The following is a 20,366-nucleotide window of genomic DNA, read 5'->3' as shown; positions in this document are numbered from 1 at the left end:
TAGAAGATAACAGTAGAATTACACTCACGCTTCATGTTCCATTCCCTGGGAAAAGGCATATTTTCGGTGAGGATCAGGTCCGAAGTCCTCACTCGAACGAACTGGCCCATCTAGCCTCGATCCTTATCCTCGTCTATACTCGAGAATAGAGCCTTGGTAGCTCGACGTTGGAGTTTTATTAACCCTCCTCGAAAAAGGCGAGGATGGTATAATCGAACAAGATGATCAAGGGTGAAAAGCATCCCCTCGATTTTACTCACAAAATATTAGATCAAAATAGCGATCCGCCAAAAGGAAGGACGTATCTGGCATAGGGTTATTAGGTATTTACGACAAAAATCTATGATAACAGGGTCGAGGGGACCAAACGTGAAAGGGTAAGTATACACGCTTAAAAACCCTCCCACGTGAGTAGTAATATCCTCTTCGGCAGACGGCACTACCACCTCTTTGTTCTCCCAGTTACAATCCTTTTTTATCCGCTCGATGTGCTCCCGAGTTATTGAGCAAATATATCTTGATACGGGCTCACATCGGCCAGGAACCGGCAAACTTTTATCGAGTTTGAAATCGGAGGTAAGAACACACGCCGCCGGAACGCACTCCTCAGGACGAGGGTCCACCGGTGTTTTATTGGCGACAGATTGGGAAGAAGAAACTTTTTATTTTTGGGGAATGGTTTTGGATGTCTTCACAATTTTGGATTTAAAGAAGGTAACGAAGATTTGGTACTTTGGAGGAAGAATTTTGCAAAGAGGAATCACTGATTTGCGAATAAACTCAGAGAATACGAAAAAGAAATTGGAAAATTTGGAAGACTGAAGATGTAAAAGTGATAAATGATGAAAGGAAGGGTTATTTATAGGTTTAAGCAATGGCGGTTCAGTATCAGCGGTGGTCGACCACCGTCTGACATGCATTAAATACCTTGAAAGACTAAATCGACGGGACAACTATCACGTGTGTCATGGTCGAGTCCGATGTAAACGTCAGCTTATAATCCGATCGAGCCGTTGAAAAATCATATCATTTCTCACCACATTCTTCCTGAGAAATGAGGGGACTATTTGTATACGGCCGAAATAGATTCCGGCCTTCGTACGATTGATCGAGTTCGAAATATAATCGATCGAAGCGAGATTTCGAGACGGGTTCCGAAGATGGCACAAACAAGCTTCGAATCCGAGGGGCCAATCAATGTCGAGCTCGATATCATTATCGACCCTGAATCCAAATCGAACTATGATACAAAGTAAAGTTATCGTGCTTGTGATCCAGAGACCGACCAACATTGACCCCGAATCAATTCAAGGGTCCGAGTCAGAATCGAGCTCAAGCCAAGATCGAGAGCTCGAGTCAAGACCGAAAACTCGAGTCAATATCGAACTCATAGACAAGAGCCGTTGTAACCCCATTAGAGGAGAGAATCTTGGCAGAAATTGCGAAAAAGCTAATTTACCATAGGTCTCCCACTATGTATTTTTAATTATATCTAAAGTAAGATCCATCTACTATAAAAGGGGATGGTTATCATTTCTGTAGGGGGAAGTTTTTTGCTTACATTATAATTCGAGCACCATATTCTCCTATAGTGAAGAATTGTTCTTTCAAGCTTCTAAAATTGATTCCACTTGTTTAGTCCTAAAATTCATCTTCTTTGCAACCTTATCTATTTTGCATTCTTTGTAATCCATACTTGATATTTCTATTTATCCTTACGATTTGTATTAAGATTACACCACATATCCTTAGAACTACGTACAAATTCAACTCTATCCGTTTTTCGGGTAAACAATTATATCCCATATTACAATTATATCCAAATTATATTGCTTAGCTAAATAAGTATTTAGGGCTATTTTGGTCAATTAATATTGTATTCATATTTATATATATATATATATATATATATATAGAGAGAGAGAGAGAGAGAGAGAGATATTTATTCTTCTTGTCTGAATTTTCGTCCCTGCCATTGAGAATAAAGATATGTAATAAAATGTTACGAATAGTTAAACTAACTAGGTAGAAAAACAAAAACAAAAAATAAAAAAAAAAAAAAAATAAGGCATGCAAAAGCAATGAAGTCCCACAATGTTTTCCCAAATTCATGGCGATTATTGTTCAACCAAAATATTATTTTTTCCCCGTATTTTTCTTACGTTTCTATATGTCTATTTCAAAGTGACGATCAACACACAACATATTTCATTGGGGTAAATTTCAGAAATAGTCATATAATTATGACTTTTTTCCACTAAAGTCATATAACTTTATTTTCTCACAGAAAAATCATAAAACTTTTACTAACTCACACAAAAATCACAACGACCGGAAAACACAACCTTCCGGTAGTATTTCTTATTTCATGTTTTTTAGTTTTTATTTTTTGTTTAATAAATAATAATCCAGTTAAAATAGGAATGACCCAACCCGACCCGACCAAATTCAATATATATATATATATATATACAACACGATAGTTCTATCTTTTTTTTTCTTTTCAAGGTTTTCATTCAAATTAATAATATTATTATTTCAAGAGTGTCACGACCCAAAATTCAACTAGCCGTGATGGCACCTAACCCAACCCGTTAGGTAAGCCAATTTATAAATATCCGATTCAAATAATATTTAACTGACTCTAATACACTCCCCAAGGATTGGTAGTACAAATCATGAGCTTCTAAGATTCATAATTTACAAAGTTGGTGTGAAATAAAATACATCATCTGTTTGAAAATACATGAACATATTTTTAAATCTAAAACTACCAAGATCAAGAGGCATCTATGACCAGAATGCAGGTACATCTCTAATGTCAGCTCCCGCCATACATAGCAACATCAGCATTCAAAATCTGCACGCAAGGTGCAGAAGTGTAGTATGAGTACAACCGATCCCATGTACTCAATAAGTAACAAACCTAACCTTAGGTTGAAAGTAGTGACGAGTTGGGACAAGGATCAGAGTCCAACTCCAATAACTAATAACATCTCATAATAATACAATTTAAAGCATCACAAGTAATAACTCAATAATAAAATGCTCAACTCGTATAAAATTTTGAAAAAATAAATATGTCCTTTTCAATATAACAGTAAAACTCAAATCTTTTGCCGAAAGTCACCGAAAATATGAGTAAGTCTGAAACCTGTTATTTTTTTTCAAAAACTTTAACAACAGATAAGAAATCTCATTATTAGATAGCATAAGAAAAAATACTTCTATATGCCTACATATCAAGTATGCATGTCTAATGTAATGCAACACAATGATGAACGTACTCACACTCTCAGAGTACTCAATCTCACTGTCTCGCATTTTTACTCATCACGCTCAATATTCTGCACACTCAGTCGCTCGGCACTGTACAGGGCAGATCCAACCCAAATATAAATCACATCTTGTACACAGTCACTTAGTATTGTATATAGCCAATCCAGCACAGGGAAGATCTATCCCAAATATATATATATAATAACAGACATTCAGTCACTCGATACTATACAGGGCCAATCCAGCCAAGGAAACTCCACTCCAAATATAAATAAATAAATAAGGCAACTTCATGCCCTGAAAAATCCATCCCAAACATAAATAAATAAATAAGGCAACTCCATGCCCTGGAAAGTTCATCCCAAACATAAATAAATAAGGCAACTCCATGCCCTAGGAAATCCATCCCAAATATAATGTCATTTGCGCTCACTGTGGGGGGGAGGGGGGAGGGGGGGTGCACACTCCGGAGGGGCTCCTTCAGCGCAAGCACTATAATAAGTCAATCTGGCCTGCTGCGACGTGCAGCCCGATCTCATAATAATAAAGCCTATAAGGTCTGTTGCGACGTGCAGTCCGATCCATATAATAATAAAGTATATAAAGCCAACATGGCATGCTGTGACATGCAGCCCGATCCCATAATTATCCTCATTCGGCCTCACTCAGTCATCAATCTCTCCAATCTCTCGGGCTCATAATGTCATGAAACTAGCCCAAAATGATGATATGATATATCAATAAATAACAACAGAGACTGAGATATGATATGCAATGAATGTATATGACCGAGTACGAAATTACAATTTAAACAAATAATTCAACAGCAACATGACCTCTGTGGGTCTCAATAATACCGGCATATAGCCTCAACAAGATTTTTAACATGATTCTCAGCTCGATTTTCCTTAACACATGAAAGTACATGGACAATGCCAAGATTATTTGACTACACAACTTCACGGAATCAATTACGTCATAGTTTCTACGGTGCATGCCCACACGCCCGTCATCTAGCATGTGCGTCACCTCCAAACAAATCATATAACACGTATTTTCGGGGTTTATACCCTCAGCTCCAAGTTTAGAAATCTTACTTACCTCGAACAAGTCGAATCCAATACCAAGCAAGATAAACAATACTCCAAAAATTTCATTCCGCGCTTATCAACCTCCAAATGCCTTCTTATCCCTCAATTCAAGCCAAACGATCTGTATCTATTCAAACAACGTGCAAATTAATCACAAATATACTCCAATGCTTACAATTTAATAATTTATAAAAATTTTCAACTCCGCTCGAAAAGTCGACAGTGGGGACCACGTCTTAGAACCCGACGAAACTCATAAAATCCGACAACTCATTCAATTACGAGTCCAACCATACTAATTTTATTCAAATCCCACTCCGAATCGGTGTTCAAAACTTGAAAATTTATTTTATGAAATTGTAGAAAATTCCTCCGATTTCTCTTTAAAAATTAATAATCTAACGCTGAAAACGAAGATTAATTCATGAAATATAATCACACGGGAGTCAAGAACACTTACCCCAAGTTGTGTGATAAAATTTTCCTCTGAAAATCGCCCAAACCGAGCTCCCCAACTCTGTTTATGTCAAAAATGGCGAAATCTACCGTTTATAGGGATTTAATGTTTGTAGCGCCATAGGTGGTGTGGGCCTGTGGCGCTGTTTCTAGAACTTAAAAAAAATCCTAGCGCCCCACGCTACCCTGTGCGCTGGTGACGAGATTTTTTTCTATTTCGCCCGGGTCAAGATTATTTCAGTAACCACCACTTTCACACAAGATTTATTCAAGAATTTTTCCGAGGTACCAAACCTCAAAATTACGAATCACGCATTGATTCAAGCCTAAGAAATTTATGAACTTCCGAATTCCAAATTCTACATTCGATGCCGAAACCTAACAAATCAAGTTTGATTGACCTCAAATTTTGCACACAAGGCATAAATGACATAACGGACCTATCAAAATTTTCAGAACTGAATTTTGACCCCAGTATCAATAAAGGCAACTCCGGGTCAAACTTCCAAACCTTCCATTTCCAACTTTCGCCATTTCAAACCAAAATCAACTACGAACTTCTAAATAAATATTCTGACACACTCCTAAGTCCAAAATCACCATACGGAGTTATTGGAACCATCAAAACTTCATTCCGGAGTTATTTGCACAAAAGTCAAACTCCGGTCAACCCTTTTCATTTAAGCTTCCAACATGAAATTTATTCTTCCGAACTAATCCCGAAACACTTGAAATATCAAAACCGACGATTCACACACGTCATAATACATCATATGGAACTATTCAAGATTTTAAATAGTTGAAAGGAGCGTAAATGTTCAAAATGATAGGTCGGGTCGTTACAAAGAGCTCTCTAATTATTCATATTTTGTTTTTGTCATAATGCATTCTAAACTAAGATTTGTTTTTTGGTGGGAAGGGGAGGATTCATTTTTAGTATTATTTTAATTTATATATATGAGTATTGGATCGTGCCGGGTTGAGTCATTCTTATTTAATAAAATATATATATAATTAACCGATGGGTTGGCTAATTGTATTCGCTAGCCAAAAATTATATAAAATATGTTAATTATATGTATATAATACATATATACAAAAAAAAATATTTTATCGGCTATTATTTTTTCGAGTGGCTAAAATATATATTTCTCCTATTTTAATTAGGTTATTATTTATTAGAATAAAAAAACAAATAAGAAAATACTGTCGGAAAGTTGTGTTTTTCGGTCACTATGATTCTGTACGAGCAACTGAAAATTTTATGATTTTTGTGTGAGAAAATATAGTTATATGACTTTGGTAAAAAAAAAGTCATGGTTATATGATTATTTGTAAAATTTACCCTATTTCATTGTTACTCAATGACTAAAAAGAAGTATGCAGCTTGCTTATATTTTTCACAAATTTTGAAACTATGGTGTGAAACATCCCTTGAATTTTTTATGGTTTCATAACATATTCATTAGTTAAATTTTCTATGGAGTTTACATTACTTAGGAGATTTTAATATCATGTATCAAAATTTTGACTAGTTCAGTTAATTTGAAACTATTTTCTACCAAGATGAACCCTTAAGATAATAATTGTTACAGTATTGATTACTATACTTGTAGAGTTACTGTCCTGTTTTCTTTTGTAGGCGAACAAATCGACGAAGCTTCTTGAATAAGTAGATTGTCAAAGTTCTCTTAGAATTTCTCAAATGTTTAGATTAAGAAAATGTAATGAGATCTAATAAAAGAAATAAATATGTTTAATAATTAATTTCACTTTAAAATGAAGGAGAGTTGATTTACGTAAGTTGACCAATATTCTTTCTAGTGGTTAGGTCTCATCTGCTAAATATCTTAAACTTGATTTACTTTTATACAATAGTTTTTATCAAGTGGTAATATAATAGTTGAAATACTTGCACAATATCACTTTCGCAAGCTGATCATTTAGCATATATTAGTAATAAGAACATCAAAACGTAATAGACGAATGTAAACTCAAATTCTGATGTGATTTGAATTTATGATTTTCTTTGAACTACTAATCTTTGTATTCACTAATCCTAGTGCGACATTAATGAAAATTACCATTATAAATATCTTCGCCATATTATATTTTATTTTACATTTTGGAATTAAAAATGACATTCTCATTACGTGTTGGAATCAGCTTAAAAGTAAAGAGGCGTATACTAGAAATGCAAAAGAATGGTGGAAAAAAAGAAGAAATGCAAAAGAATTGGGGTCACAATTGGAAAATACGAAACTTTTCATGAAAGACAATCGCAGTACTACTACGGAGTACTAATTAGAAAGGAGTATCTAGTGAGCCATCGAGAAGAGAAAAACGAAATGGCAGCGGAATCATCGTCGGCGGCAGTTGCAGTGTCTCCGATGACGGCGGAAGAGTTAACGCTGACGGTGAAATGGAGCGGAAAAGAGTACACCGTCAGAGTTTGCGGCGATGACACCGTCGGCGAGTTAAAACGACGCATATGTGAAGTGACAAGAGTGTTGCCTAAACGCCAGAAGCTTCTATACCCAAAAGTCGGTTCAAAACTCGCTGATGAGACTCTCCTTCTATCTCAGATTCCTCTCAAATCCTCTTTCAAAATGACTATGATCGGGTTAGCTTCTCCTCTCTCTCTCTCTCTCTCTCTCTCTCTCTCTCTCTCTCTCTCTCTCTCTCTCTCTCTCTCTCTCTCTCTCTCCACACAAAGCCCTGTCCAAATGGAGTGGAATTGATATAGAATGCTGATATAGCCAACTCTAACTAGTTTGGAATTGAGATAGTTGATTGATTGATTATTGTATGTATATGTCGAAAAAAGGTTTTAAGTTTTATACACTGACAGTGTAATTTACTCCATCTATTCAGGTTCACTGGTTATAGCAGATTATTATTTAATTTCTAGGTTATATATCAAGATTGTTATGAAGAGTTACTTGTTGTATTATAGTGTAAACAAATAAACAATGTATACACGGTCACAGAACTTAAATTTTTTTTAATCTCATTTTCAACAGAAAAATTGTGCAGAGACGTTTATGCTGGTTGCCAAATTGTATGATTTTAAGTATGAGAAGATGACGAGGCCAATGTGTATAGGATATTTCTGCTCGTGCTTTGTCAAATTCTAGTATAGTTTAAGATATCGTCCCACAGAGATTGAAAAATCTATGCTACAATCTTGTAATATTTTAGCTACTATTTGAGAGAACCAAATTGATGGAAAGAGAGTAGGATTTTGAATTTGTAAATTACTTAAACAAAAACAACTTTTGGAAAATTTATATTTAAAAAGTGTTGGGAATCATTGAATTCACTTGACAATATTTTTATAATGAAATCTCAAATTTTACATATATTTCACTAATGGATAATTGCTTATTGCTAATACAATTATGCTTTGCTCACTAGAAAGTAAACAATTAATAATACTCCTTGAGGTTATATTATTAACTGACTTACGACTAGTGACGATAAGACCGGAATATATATCTTGCCTGAATTGTGCCAAGAAGTAGTAAACACCTCTTGAGATTATCTTTACGAAAAAATCAATGATATTGCTTATAACAATTCCTTCGTGAGAATTAGAATTGAAGTAAGCAAAAATCAAGATTTGGAATGCTAGATTGCTGAAAATTACCCTCTATCTATTTATTCACACTAGTCAATATGTATCAATTTTGCTTCGTGAGAATTTCAAAATCAATACAAGTAACTTTAGAAATAAATAGATAGATGTAACTAATTAAAATCTAACATCCCAGCACAATATAAAAGTGGAGCTAGAGAATCCCAGTCCAAGTATGTAATAAGATTGAGAAAACTATTATAAATATATATCAAGCTTCATTAACTATCCCAACAAAAAGACACTACTCCATTATAGAGTATTTGAAAAAGAAAGGACTCTTATAATATGGCCTATATTGCCAACACTACCAGGAAATCTGAAAATTACAAGAAGTAAAGAAAGAAGAACAAGAAAGATTAAGAGACCAAAGCTTTAGAAAATAAAGTGGCTCTTTTGTTCCTTTTTTCCTCGATACCTACTACACAGAGGGTTGCCTTCTATTTATAGAAGTGCATTTCTTCTTGAAATGTTGTGATCTTAACTGAAGGAGATACATAGTGAGGAGAATGTGTCCCGGGGAAGATGCATCTCGAGGAAGATGCATCTTGAAGAAGATGTGTCTTGAAGAAGATGCGTCATAACCTTCTTGCGTTGTGAATTGAATCTGTTACAACCTTCTCGTTTCTTTCATTTTCTTGCTTTATTAATAGTATTCTTATCTCCTGCAAAACATTGTTAGAAAATACAGAGAGTCTAAATATTATATAAATACTTTTTTAAAATAGTATATTTTTAAGTATATAATATATGAATATTTTATATTCATCAGAAGATAACTTATAAGCATGTTCTCATTTCAATTGTTGTATACCAGCTAGCTGAATTGGTGAAAGGTTACTTGTGTTATTACGATAGTAAGGTAATATGAATAAACTAAGTAGTACATGTTAAATAGGTGTGGACATGAAAAATAAAATCTCAATAATCAAAATACTGTTAACTAGTTTTACATTGCTGGGAGAGGATGGAGCAAGTAGAGAGAAGGAACTCCTCTTTTATTTTGTTTTTTTGCTTTAACCGAGCAAATTACACGATAGGTATCAGTTCTAGCATATGATTTAAGTTTAATTTGGTTTCCCTAACACATGGTGGTACCCAGCATTTTGCATCTCAATGACTCAATATAGTGTTCGAATTTGGGATGCCATGTTGTGCCATTATTTTTAAGTCTACGTTAGAAAAGATAAATCTTGGATAGTTATTGACAAGTACTGCATAGCGAAGGTAGGATTCCCATGCATGTAGCAAGAGTTGAATGCTCAAAAGGATTCTAACAGTTATGTTTATCACAATGTTCAAGCTAAGAGTCTTAAGAGACCTATTTAAGAAAAGAAAAGATAAGAACAGATACTACACTTGATCTTAGCCAAAAGGTCGAGAAAGTTATATAGAAAAGAAAAGATAAAATCAGAAGAAAACATTCACGCTAATGACGATCTGAACAATTTTTGACTAGATTCCACAAAACCCTTTTCAGGAAATACTGTACTGTTGCAGATTCTGCAGGGCACCAAGATAGACTGTTATTTTTCTTATGTAGTTTTTATTTAGTGTAAGTTCTCCATAAATGTTATATTCACAGGTGAGTTTTCCATCCTCGTACCATGTTTGATTGACTATGATAAGGTGTTTATATTCTCAACATGGAAGGTGTAATATCTTATCTTGTGCATGTTTGATGTAAGGTGTTAGGCTATAGGGCAAGAGAAGGTTTTTCCTTTGTCGTCCTATCTGATTCTTTTTCCCTCTTGGATGTGAGAAGAATATCGCTTTAGTCTCTTTAGATGCAACTCTGTTTAGTCTCTACTTAAAAAAGAATACATTTTTCAGTGCAGGATATTTAAGAGGTGGGCTGAGATACAAGGCTTTTCTTTTAAGTCTTCTTTTAGATGCATATCTTGTCACAAAAGATTATGTGCAATCAAAGCTTTCTATATTATGTGGTTTCATGGTTTGGTAATAGTGAATGCTTGTTGCATGTTAGAAGTAAGTTCACCCTAACTTGAGGTTCTGGTCCATTTATGATAAGTAGAATCACAGATATTATTATAATTGTGTTCAAATGGCTGGTCATTTGAGGTAAGATCTGGCCATCTGGTGGCACCAAGCCTTACCTTTTTTTGGCGCAAGGCTCGATTTGGCAGTAACATTTAAATAATATACATGGATTGTCAGATGGAGAGAATGATAACATGGAAATTTTAATTCTAAAGGAGCATAATACGAAAGTATAAACTAACACGGGTTCACAATATGAGACATTTGTGTTGTGCTTCGTGTCTGCATGGATTGGAACCAAACTTGAACTACCGTGCGAATTATGCCCTAAGTCGTAATATATCAAATAACTTTTTTTTACTCAAAAAGTTATTATAACAAATATGGTAAACTCACCAGTAGTATGATTCACTATATTATAATATGTGAAATTAAGCACGTGTCTGTTCTTTTTCGAGAATTAGGGTGGACGGTTAGCAGGCAGCCGCTCGTGTCTATTCTTTTTCTCAGATTGGTAGCAGTAGTGTTAGCATAGTATCTCTTTATTCTTGGATTGATGGTACTATTTACTGTTTGATTGCATTCTTTCATTTTAGTTTTAGTTTTCTTGATACCTTGTTGTTGTTACCACCCGTTGCCACTAATTCTTTTCATCTTGTCTTTAGTCGAGGGTCTATCGGCCTCTCTGCCCTCCAGGATAGGGGTAAGGTTTGCGTACACACTATCCTCCCCAGACCCCTGTTGTGAGAAATCACTGGGTTTGTTGTTGTTGTTGTTGTTGTAAGCACAAAATGTGTTTAAATTGGAACTATCAATAAAACAATTATGAAGTAAAAAAGCTTTAATTTGCATGTGGTCTATTAGTGGCTTAAATTGTCTTTCTAATATCAGCACAGATTATGATCTTTTGCAATGTAAAAATGGATTATTTTTGTCATTAATATCATAATATGGTTGAGTTCTAATCCATTTATTGTCAAAAACTACCTCCAGGTTGTATTGGATAATACAGAATTCTTCGTATTGCTAATATAGTGGATAGCCAAATAGAGGGAATTAGGAAAAATACAATCAAATGGCCAATTTGAAATATGGTTCCTAGTGTGGGGTGTAATTGACATACCAAATGTTGGCTCTCGATATGGTTGATAAAACTGCATGTCAATTTCTTGTTTGTCAATTTCACCTATATCCAGTTCCTAGTATGTGAACCAAACAACTATTAGTGGGTTGATTTCTCATTCTTGTATGACGTGATTATAATGAAGGCAAAATAGATGTTAGCATTCTGTTTCGAAGGAAAATAACAATTTCGTCTGTTTGAATTAGTGGGATTTGGAAACACATTTATGCCCTATTTATGTTATCTTGTATTGTATGAATTGATCTATGTTATATCTTTTATTCACTCTTAAAGTGCATTCACCTGTGACTTGGTGCCATTGCCCATTGTGCCATTTTTGGTCCACTCAGTTCTTTTTTTCTCGATATTTTCTAGAGAACATTTTTGATGTTTATGTTCTTGGCAACACTTGGGAGATGACAATTATATTCTTTCTTTTTCTTTCAGTTTAATTCTACTTTTTCTTCTTCTTCTACTATATATATATATATATATATATCCTCTTCTTCCTTTTTTTTTTGGTAACTATCCAGCTTTCATTAATTACCAAGTAAATATTTACAATTCTAGCTAGCAAAGAAAATCAAACAAAATAACTCCTAAACTTGAACTTTCCTATACTTAGCTAACTAGGAAATCTGCATTTCTGAAGAATCGAACTTAGATTCTTATCAGATCTAACATGACAAATATATGCTATTTCTCTAGCTATGACAAATATATGCTATTTCTCTAACTATGACAAATATATGCTATTTCGCTACCTATTGTACTCATTCTCTCCTCTTCCCTCCATCTCAAGGGATAAGTAATTGGGTTCGTCGTAGGTGCGAGTTGCTTGAGTTTGCAAAATTTGAATTATGAGAAATGAGTACAATAGGTCCCAATTCTAGAGATTTTTTTTGAATTGTAAAATAAAAAATTCCGTATCCAAGGTTTAGGTTCGAACCTCCACCCTTGAGGCATAAAACGCGCTCGACCAGTGGTCTCCCCATACTAGAGATTTATCTTAATCTCTTAATCTAGTTCTATTACTTTATCTAAGTTGTCTCCGTGTGACCTATAGGTCACGGGTTCAAACCGTAGAATCAGCCATTGATACTTGCATCAGGGTAGGCTGCCCACATCACACCCCCTTGAGGTACGGTCCTTCCTGGACCCTGCGTGAACGCGGGATACTTCGTGCTCCAAGCAGTCCTTTACTTTTAATTTCTGTTACTTTATCTACAAATCTTCTATGAAGTCTTCTTAAAGGTCTTGTTGCAACAATATCTAGCAACTAACCTTATTTTTTTAAAAAGCTACCATTTAAGTGGAGAAGGGTAGAGGGGCGGGCCTATTATCCACCGAGTTTCGAACCGTACTCACCCTCGGAAATTTCTCGGTTATAAAAAAAATATAATGGGCTTTAATTTGGGAATAATGAGTATTATTTTGATTTGCAGGACTGTGGAGGATGATATAATTGTTGATCAAGTGGAATCTCCGGATATCATTGATGATTTTGAGCTTGGACAAGAGGAAGCTGTTGATATTAAGGATAAAGAAATCAACAAACAGAAGTTGAAGAGGCGTGTTGAGCAGCACAAGGTTTGTTCGCTTAACCTTTTCCACTCATATTATTAAAGTTTACACGAAACTTGTTAATATTTTAGGCCAATAGCTTTCCATACTACTTCATTTTCTTTTACTTATATGTTTCTTTTTCTTGCTTTTACTTGTATGTATCATTGGCACAACTAATTGAACACATTTCTGGAGCCGCTCGTTCTTTTGAATGAACGAAAAGGATTATAGTCAGATTGTGAAGTAGATGAATTCTTTTCTATAATTCTGGAAGAAGAATACATGACCAAAATTTTATAATAGACGGAGTTATATAGGGAAATAGAATGCATTAGTTGTAATTCAGGATCTTTTTGTATTTCATATTTGAATCGTCCCAAAAGATGTAGCTGAGTGGTTGAGGCATGGGAGTAACAACCTGGAGATACCAAGTTCGAATCCACCTATAACACTCGGTACGATCGCATCTCCTCCAGCCTTAGTGGGTAAGTTTACCTGGCACCCCTGATTGTAGGCGGTGCTGGTGGACTAATCAAGGTGTGCTCAAGTTAGCCCAAACACCACCATCATAATAAAAAATCATTTTTGGTTCATGGTGTTGGTGTTACATTCTTGTCATGAGAATCCTCTTGACCAAATGATAAATGTTCGATTAATCTGCATCTTTATAAAAGATAATTTTGGAACAATGAAAATTTACGTATGAAATCACACTTCTAAGACAAATAGTGGTGGCTCGGTGAGAATGTGGTTGATGAGGAGACAGGGTATGGATAGAGGGGCACACGGGTAATATACTGTCTTGTATTTGCGTTAAGCCCCAAAATATGGAGGCTAATGTTGTGGAGGTGGCAAGTTTCAACAAAATGACTATGGTATTTAGGCTATACGAGTTCCATTGGCACTTCAAATGACTTATTGAAGTAAGAAGACTACTTAACTGAAGTTATTTTACTACCAATGGCACCGTAAGTGGCTAAATTTGTAGAAAAAGATCCTAAATCCTAAAAATCAGCGGTCATTTTTGAAAGTCTTGGTAGAACTAATTAGGAACTTAATGGGGACGTTGCTTTAGTTTGTTATTGGTAATACTTTTACCATTTTCAAAAACTTTGTATTGGTAATTAATTGATAGAAGGTACTCAATTTTGTAATAGTTTTTACAAAAACACTAGAATGTATCCTTTATGATGGTGTAGTGTGTGCATGGAACCCGTGATCCCAATTAACCCTATCATTCTGGTCTTTTAAAGTTTGTTTCCACCTCTTGCACCATGATCATTGACGATAACATGCATTTTTATGCTAGATGCATAGAACTACTATTCTATATGAGTGTAAGAATTATTAACTATTTTTCTATTTAGCTAAGTTGCTTTTTGGTTAGATGGGGCTGTTGGTGCTCTATATTCAACTATATATAACTAAGTATAGTTATATTGAAATTGTACACAGTATATACTTTCAATAAGAAACAGCTGATATTTTATGTGGGTTAACTGTTTAAGATCATATCGTTTCTTACTTGCCATTTTTTATGATGATCACGTTTGTGATTATTCAGATTGAGCTCCGTAATCCTTGCCGTGAAGGTAAAAAGCTGCTTGTTCTGGATATTGATTATACTTTGTTTGATCACCGGTCAACTGCAGAGAACCCACTCGAACTCATGAGGCCTTGTAAGTGTCTTACCTGTTATATTTTCCAGTTACCCTTACCTTGTTTAACGTTTAATTTTTTCAATTATTGCATGCAGATCTTCATGAGTTTCTCTCAGCTGCTTATGCAGAATATGACATCATGATATGGTCGGCAACCAGGTTAGAATTTGCTTTTAGAATCATTTATAACTCTGATGTCTTTAATAAATCGGAGTATGAATTGGGAAAGAGCTTTGATCTATATGCATTGCCTTAATTCATTTTCAATTTGCAGCATGAAGTGGGTTGAGTTAAAAATGGGACAACTTGGTGTACTCGAGAATCCGAACTATAAAATTACAGCTCTGCTGGACCATATGGCAATGATAACAGTACAATCAGACCGTTATGGAGTTTTTGATTGCAAGCCTTTAGGCCTAATATGGGCTCATTTTCCAGAGGTTGACTTTTTTATTTAGTTGCTTCTTTCTTCTATGGATTTATGGCCTAGAGAGATGATTAAATGTTATGTTGATATTCTTATTGAATGTCCAAAAGATGGTAACTTGATTGGAAATGGACTGGTACCATAACTAGAACATTTATGCAGAAAAGTTTTTTCATATTTGGCACACTAACATGTAATCTTGATGTTTGCAGTTTTACAGTCCAAAAAACACTATAATGTTTGATGACTTGCGAAGGAACTTTGTGATGAACCCACAAAATGGGTTGGCTATAAAGCCATTCAGGAAGGCACACGTGAACCGGAGCAATGATCAGGAGCTCATGAAGCTTACTCAATATTTGCTTGCCATTGCAGATCTTGATGACTTAAGCGTTCTTGATCATAAGAATTGGGAGTCCTTCAATGAGGATAATTTCAAGAGACGCCGACATGCCTAAGCGTCGGGCAATTTTCTGAAACCAACGAAAACCTGTTTGTGTTGTTAGACAATACAAAAAGAAATGTATCCATTCTGTTTCCAGTACAAGGAGAAAACTGAACATTTCTGATGTATACTTCGAATTATTAGGCAGAAGGGACTATGTCTTCCTCAAGTTATTTTATATTTGGATAATTATGGAATCTTCTTGGTATATTAAGTTAAATTATTGAGCCACAGGTGGTTTTTAACATTATTGTGCAAAGTTCAGACACTAGTTGTGTTCTGATGCACTTTATCTTTCATATCCCACCTAAGAAAGTTAAAAAAAGTATAGACATATTGTAATTTTGTAGTTTTGTGTGCTATAGAAAGAAATGAATTAGTTCAAAAATTGCTCTATGTGCATAAGTTTGACAATGATATTAAATGGATTCTGGAAATTTTGCTTGTTAAAGAATTTGACAGGGACTGGCATTTGCATTGAGCATGAGATAATTTGTATATGTGGGTTACAGTCTCAGACAACTGTCTTTCTATAATAACCCAAAGGTCTACTAAAATCTTTGCTTATGCATCGTTCCAGCTGGAATCAATGAAGCCAGAATTTCTATAAAAAGGGAAAAAATAACAAAACATATTCAGATGATCATAAAATAAATAAAGAAAAAATAATTTCTTGTGTGAAATCGATTAGCCAAAAGTGATTTGATAAGGGCCGTTTGGTTGGAGGGAGTAGAAGAAATAATTCCAGCCTAAAATAATAGTTTTGCTGATTGTACTAAGAAAAATAATCCCCAAATAGCTAGTGCAATATTTGGTTAGTCATATAAGAAAAAATAATTCGCATAACTAAAGCAACATTTGGAGGTTTTAAATGATACTCGTATTAAGTTATGTCATACTATTGTTCACTACATAACAATCTCTACGTTATTAATCATTCGTAACAATCACTATGTTATTCACCACTTTTACATTATAATTCTCATATAACTAGTGTGGACTGAACGACCTGCAAAGTGTTTTAGGGAGGTTGAAATATTGAAATTGAAACGTGGGAACCAATTCTCATTTGTAACATAGTATGAATGCGATAAATTGGTTTAGATGGTACAAAATGGAAAGTATTATTAGTAGTAAGTAATGACAATCTAAAACGGCAAAAAGGGAGAGCCAAAAGCGTGAGTGACAATTGGAGATTAATCGTAACATACCATTCAAACTTCTCCCTAGAAATACGCATTCTTAGTACTAAGTCATAGTCTATACTCTTTAACTATTTTTGGGAAATCCAAAAATGTCCTACCTTAATTCATTGTCACCTTATTTATTACCAAATCCACTGTATTGTCTCTTTTTCTTCTTTCTTGTTCCTTCTTTTTGGCTTCCATTTCATCTTCTTTCTGTTAAACATTTGCAGAACTCAAACAAAAGCTTATGTTTTATGAATGAATTAGTACTGAACTTTTGTTGTCTTTTTGTCAAAGATCAATGGGCCGTGGCCTAATTTTGGTGTTATCTCTCATCCTTTTTATTTATCCAACCTGTGAGTATTATTTCTTTGAAATCATGAGACTTATCTGTGATCTGTTAGTATTTTAAAAGAAGAGAAATTTATACATATGGAATTTGTGATGGTTGATTTCAGTTGTAATGCAGATGGTTATGATCCACTGGACCCGAATGGGAATATCACTATCAAATGGGATATCATGCTAAACAATGAAGGTAGCCAAGACGTAAGTTTTTCCTACAATGAAATACAAAGGCAAATGCAGGTTTTCATGGACCCGAATATCTGAAATTAGCAATCATACGCGGACCCAGGATTTAAAGGTTCTGGGGCACATGAGCGAATTGCTCAACCATTATCCCATCGACCTTTAATCTTAAGGATTCCAAGTAAAATATATGACTTTTCTTTTAACTTATATACACATATATGTATAGAATTTTTGCCGAGGTTAACAGGGTCCAAGTGACCCCTCTACTCTAAACATAGGTCCGCCTATGTGTCAAAATAATCTGTATTTTATCTTTCTTGTTATGCATTATATCTCATTCAAGAGGCAGTGAAGACTAATTAGCAAACATTTCTCTGTTCGTTTGAACTATTTGTCTGTGCCAGGTTAAAGTTTCAATCTTTAATTACCAACTTTTCCGCCACATAGATCAACCTGGTTGGAAGTTAAGCTGGAGTTGGCCTGGCAATGAAGTAATTTGGGATATGTCAGGTGCTGAAGCTACTGAGCAAGGGGATTGTTCTGCAATCAAAGCAACACAACCGCCCCATTGCTGTGAAAAAGAGCCGGTGATTGTTGACCTCCTGTCCGGAGCTCCTTATAATAAACAGGTCGCAAATTGCTGCAGAGGAGGAGTACTTACATCTCTGACTCAAGACCCCGGAAAATATGGTGCTTCTTTTCAGATGAACATTGGAAGTGCTTCCTATAATGGATCCGAGCCTCGTGTACCTGAAAATTTCACACTTGGAATTCCTGGATATACTTGTGGTGATCCTTTTAAAGTCCCTCCAAGTAAGTTCAATGTAGATCAAGGACGACGAAAGACTCAAGCCATTGGTAAGTAAATGTAGCTTCTAGTTATCCTATAGGATTATTTTCCTGATAGTAAAATCTTAGATCTATTCAAGACTCCAGCTTTAATCTGTTTGTAACCATTATTGCAGCAACTTGGAATGTGATTTGTTCTTATTCCCAGTTTAGAGCATCATCTTCTCCAACATGTTGTGTTTCCTTGTCTGCTTTCTACAACAACACAATTGTGCCATGCCCCAAATGCAGTTGTGGTTGTCAGGGACAACTAGGAGCAGATCACTGTGTGAAGTAATTCTCATTTTCACTTTAACCCCAGTTTTCATACATTATTTTGTGCCTGATTAACAAGTCATACTCATTTTTATATTTTGTTCATCTAATTATGTCTCTCTTTTGTTGTGGTTGGAACTATAGGTATGGTGAGCTACCACCAGTTTTGCAACTAGACCATAACGAGCCGCCAAAGCCAGTAGTACAGTGTTCACATCACATGTGCCCAATTCAGATACATTGGCATGTAAAGCAGAGTTACACACAGTATTGGAGGGTGAAAATGACTATCAGAAACTTAAACTATGTTAAGAACTACAGCCAGTGGAACTTGGTTGTCTTGCATCCAAATTTGAGAAGCGTAACGCAGGTTTTCAGTTTCAACTACAAGCCACTTAATCAGTATGGTGATACCAGTAAGTTTTACCAATGCCTAAGATCAGCATTTCCTTTAAGTTGTGACATATCAATTAATTACGCCTCAACCAATGGCGTACACAGAATTTTGTACAAGCAGTATCGTCTATTGCACTACTCGACTTGTCAACTTGGTTGTGTCTTGGACCAGAGGCGGACCTATGTATAACGTTGAGGGATCACCAGACCCCAAACTTCAACAGAATCTTGTGTACGTATATGCATATACCTTGAAAATGGTTAACTTAAATAAATTGGCACCCTAATTATTAAAAGCCTTTAGGAGGCACTAATTGAGCAGAATATTGGTGCCTCTGTTACGTTAAAATCTTGGGTCGGCCTCTATCTTGACTATGGTAGTTTTAAAAGCTTTACATCTTGTACTTGTCTTATTTAATATGAAGCGATGTCGGATGACACCCTTACTAAAGGGCGTCTCCCATCCACTAGCCTCAACCCAAACTCATTGGAGTCGTCTATATGAATCTTCTTTATTCATGTGATAACTTTAGGTTAAACTTTTTTAACGCAGATGACACAGGAATGTTTTATGGGATTGAGTATTACAATGACATGTTGCTACAAGCAGGTGAAACTGGGAATGTACAAAGTGAGTTGTTAATGCACAAAGATGAAGGGATTTTCACATTTAGGGAAGGATGGGCTTTTCCAAGAAAGATTTCATTCAATGGTGAAGACTGTGTTTTGCCTTCACCTGATGATTATCCAAGGCTTCCAAATTCTAGTCTATTTATGTCTCCTTCAATATTTACCATCATTCTTTTCTTCCTCTCCTTCATATTAACTATATTTTATTAAGTAGTTTAACAAGTAATTAATGCTATTAATTTATAGATTGATAGTGTACTCTTAATCATGTGTCAATCTCATAGAGGTCTTATATGCCTAAGTTTTACTATGCTTTTTAGTATTATATCAACATAAACTTTTCTTCTTTATAGAGAAAATCTGTGAAAGTATTAGAGAGAAATACACAACAAATCAAATGAAAAAAAATTACTTGCTTTATTGAGATTGAAAGTAGATGATATAATAGAGAGAAAAATACACCAATTAAACCAAACAAAAGATTTTTATTCTATATAGTGAAAGAAAGTATAGAGAAAAATATATATCAACCCAAACCATAAAACTTTTTAAAAAAATAAACTACAATAAGAGAAAAATATGTGAAAGTGTACTAAAAGAATTCTTCCCACCAAACAAAAATAATTTTTATTTTCCTAGTAGAGAAAAAAAATGGGTGAAAAGTATTGAATGGGATATTTTCCTTAATGTGTGTGAAAAGAGCCAAAAATTTTTTTAATTAAAGTGGACCGAAGGGAGTAATAACAATAATAAGTAATTGTATTCAGCATTCCTATGCAAGTTAGGATTTGGAAATAGTAATTGCAACTTAATTAGGTAACTTCTATTA

At 34.8% G+C, this 20,366-nt stretch overlaps 2 protein-coding genes and 1 pseudogene across 4 annotated transcripts; 2 read left to right on the top strand and 1 right to left on the bottom strand.

The window, feature by feature from the left end:
• Positions 1-7,057: 7,057 nt before the first annotated feature.
• On the top strand, positions 7,058-15,931 carry LOC104097884 (ubiquitin-like domain-containing CTD phosphatase). The gene is made up of 6 exons (XM_009604503.4): positions 7,058-7,449; positions 13,033-13,177; positions 14,718-14,832; positions 14,910-14,973; positions 15,089-15,254; positions 15,454-15,931. The coding sequence occupies exons 1-6, from the start codon at positions 7,175-7,177 to the stop codon at positions 15,697-15,699; spliced, it is 1,011 nt and encodes a 336-aa protein (XP_009602798.1). The 5' UTR covers positions 7,058-7,174; the 3' UTR covers positions 15,700-15,931.
• LOC117277141 (U2 spliceosomal RNA) lies at positions 9,691-9,853 on the bottom strand (annotated as a pseudogene).
• Positions 15,932-16,981: 1,050 nt separating the features above from the next.
• On the top strand, positions 16,982-19,847 carry LOC104097885 (COBRA-like protein 6). 3 transcript variants are annotated; one of them, XM_009604506.4, is made up of 7 exons: positions 16,982-17,229; positions 17,343-17,422; positions 17,812-18,265; positions 18,373-18,529; positions 18,656-18,927; positions 19,013-19,139; positions 19,461-19,599. In XM_009604506.4, the coding sequence occupies exons 1-7, from the start codon at positions 17,175-17,177 to the stop codon at positions 19,462-19,464; spliced, it is 1,149 nt and encodes a 382-aa protein (XP_009602801.1). In that variant the 5' UTR covers positions 16,982-17,174; the 3' UTR covers positions 19,465-19,599. The 3 variants fall into 3 exon arrangements, with proteins under 3 accessions (XP_009602801.1, XP_009602799.1, XP_070034744.1); XM_009604504.4 differs by lacking the exon at positions 19,013-19,139 and having other exon boundaries at positions 16,991-17,229; positions 19,461-19,847; XM_070178643.1 differs by lacking the exon at positions 19,013-19,139 and having other exon boundaries at positions 16,992-17,229; positions 17,332-17,422; positions 19,461-19,847.
• The last annotated feature ends 519 nt before the right edge of the window (positions 19,848-20,366 follow it).

The sequence above is a fragment of the Nicotiana tomentosiformis genome, chromosome 1 (genome assembly GCF_000390325.3).
Source record: "Nicotiana tomentosiformis chromosome 1, ASM39032v3, whole genome shotgun sequence".
NCBI classification, from domain to species: domain Eukaryota; kingdom Viridiplantae; phylum Streptophyta; class Magnoliopsida; order Solanales; family Solanaceae; genus Nicotiana; species Nicotiana tomentosiformis.
The sequence above is the reverse complement of the archived record's forward strand: the minus strand, read 5'-3'. Positions and strand labels throughout refer to the sequence as shown.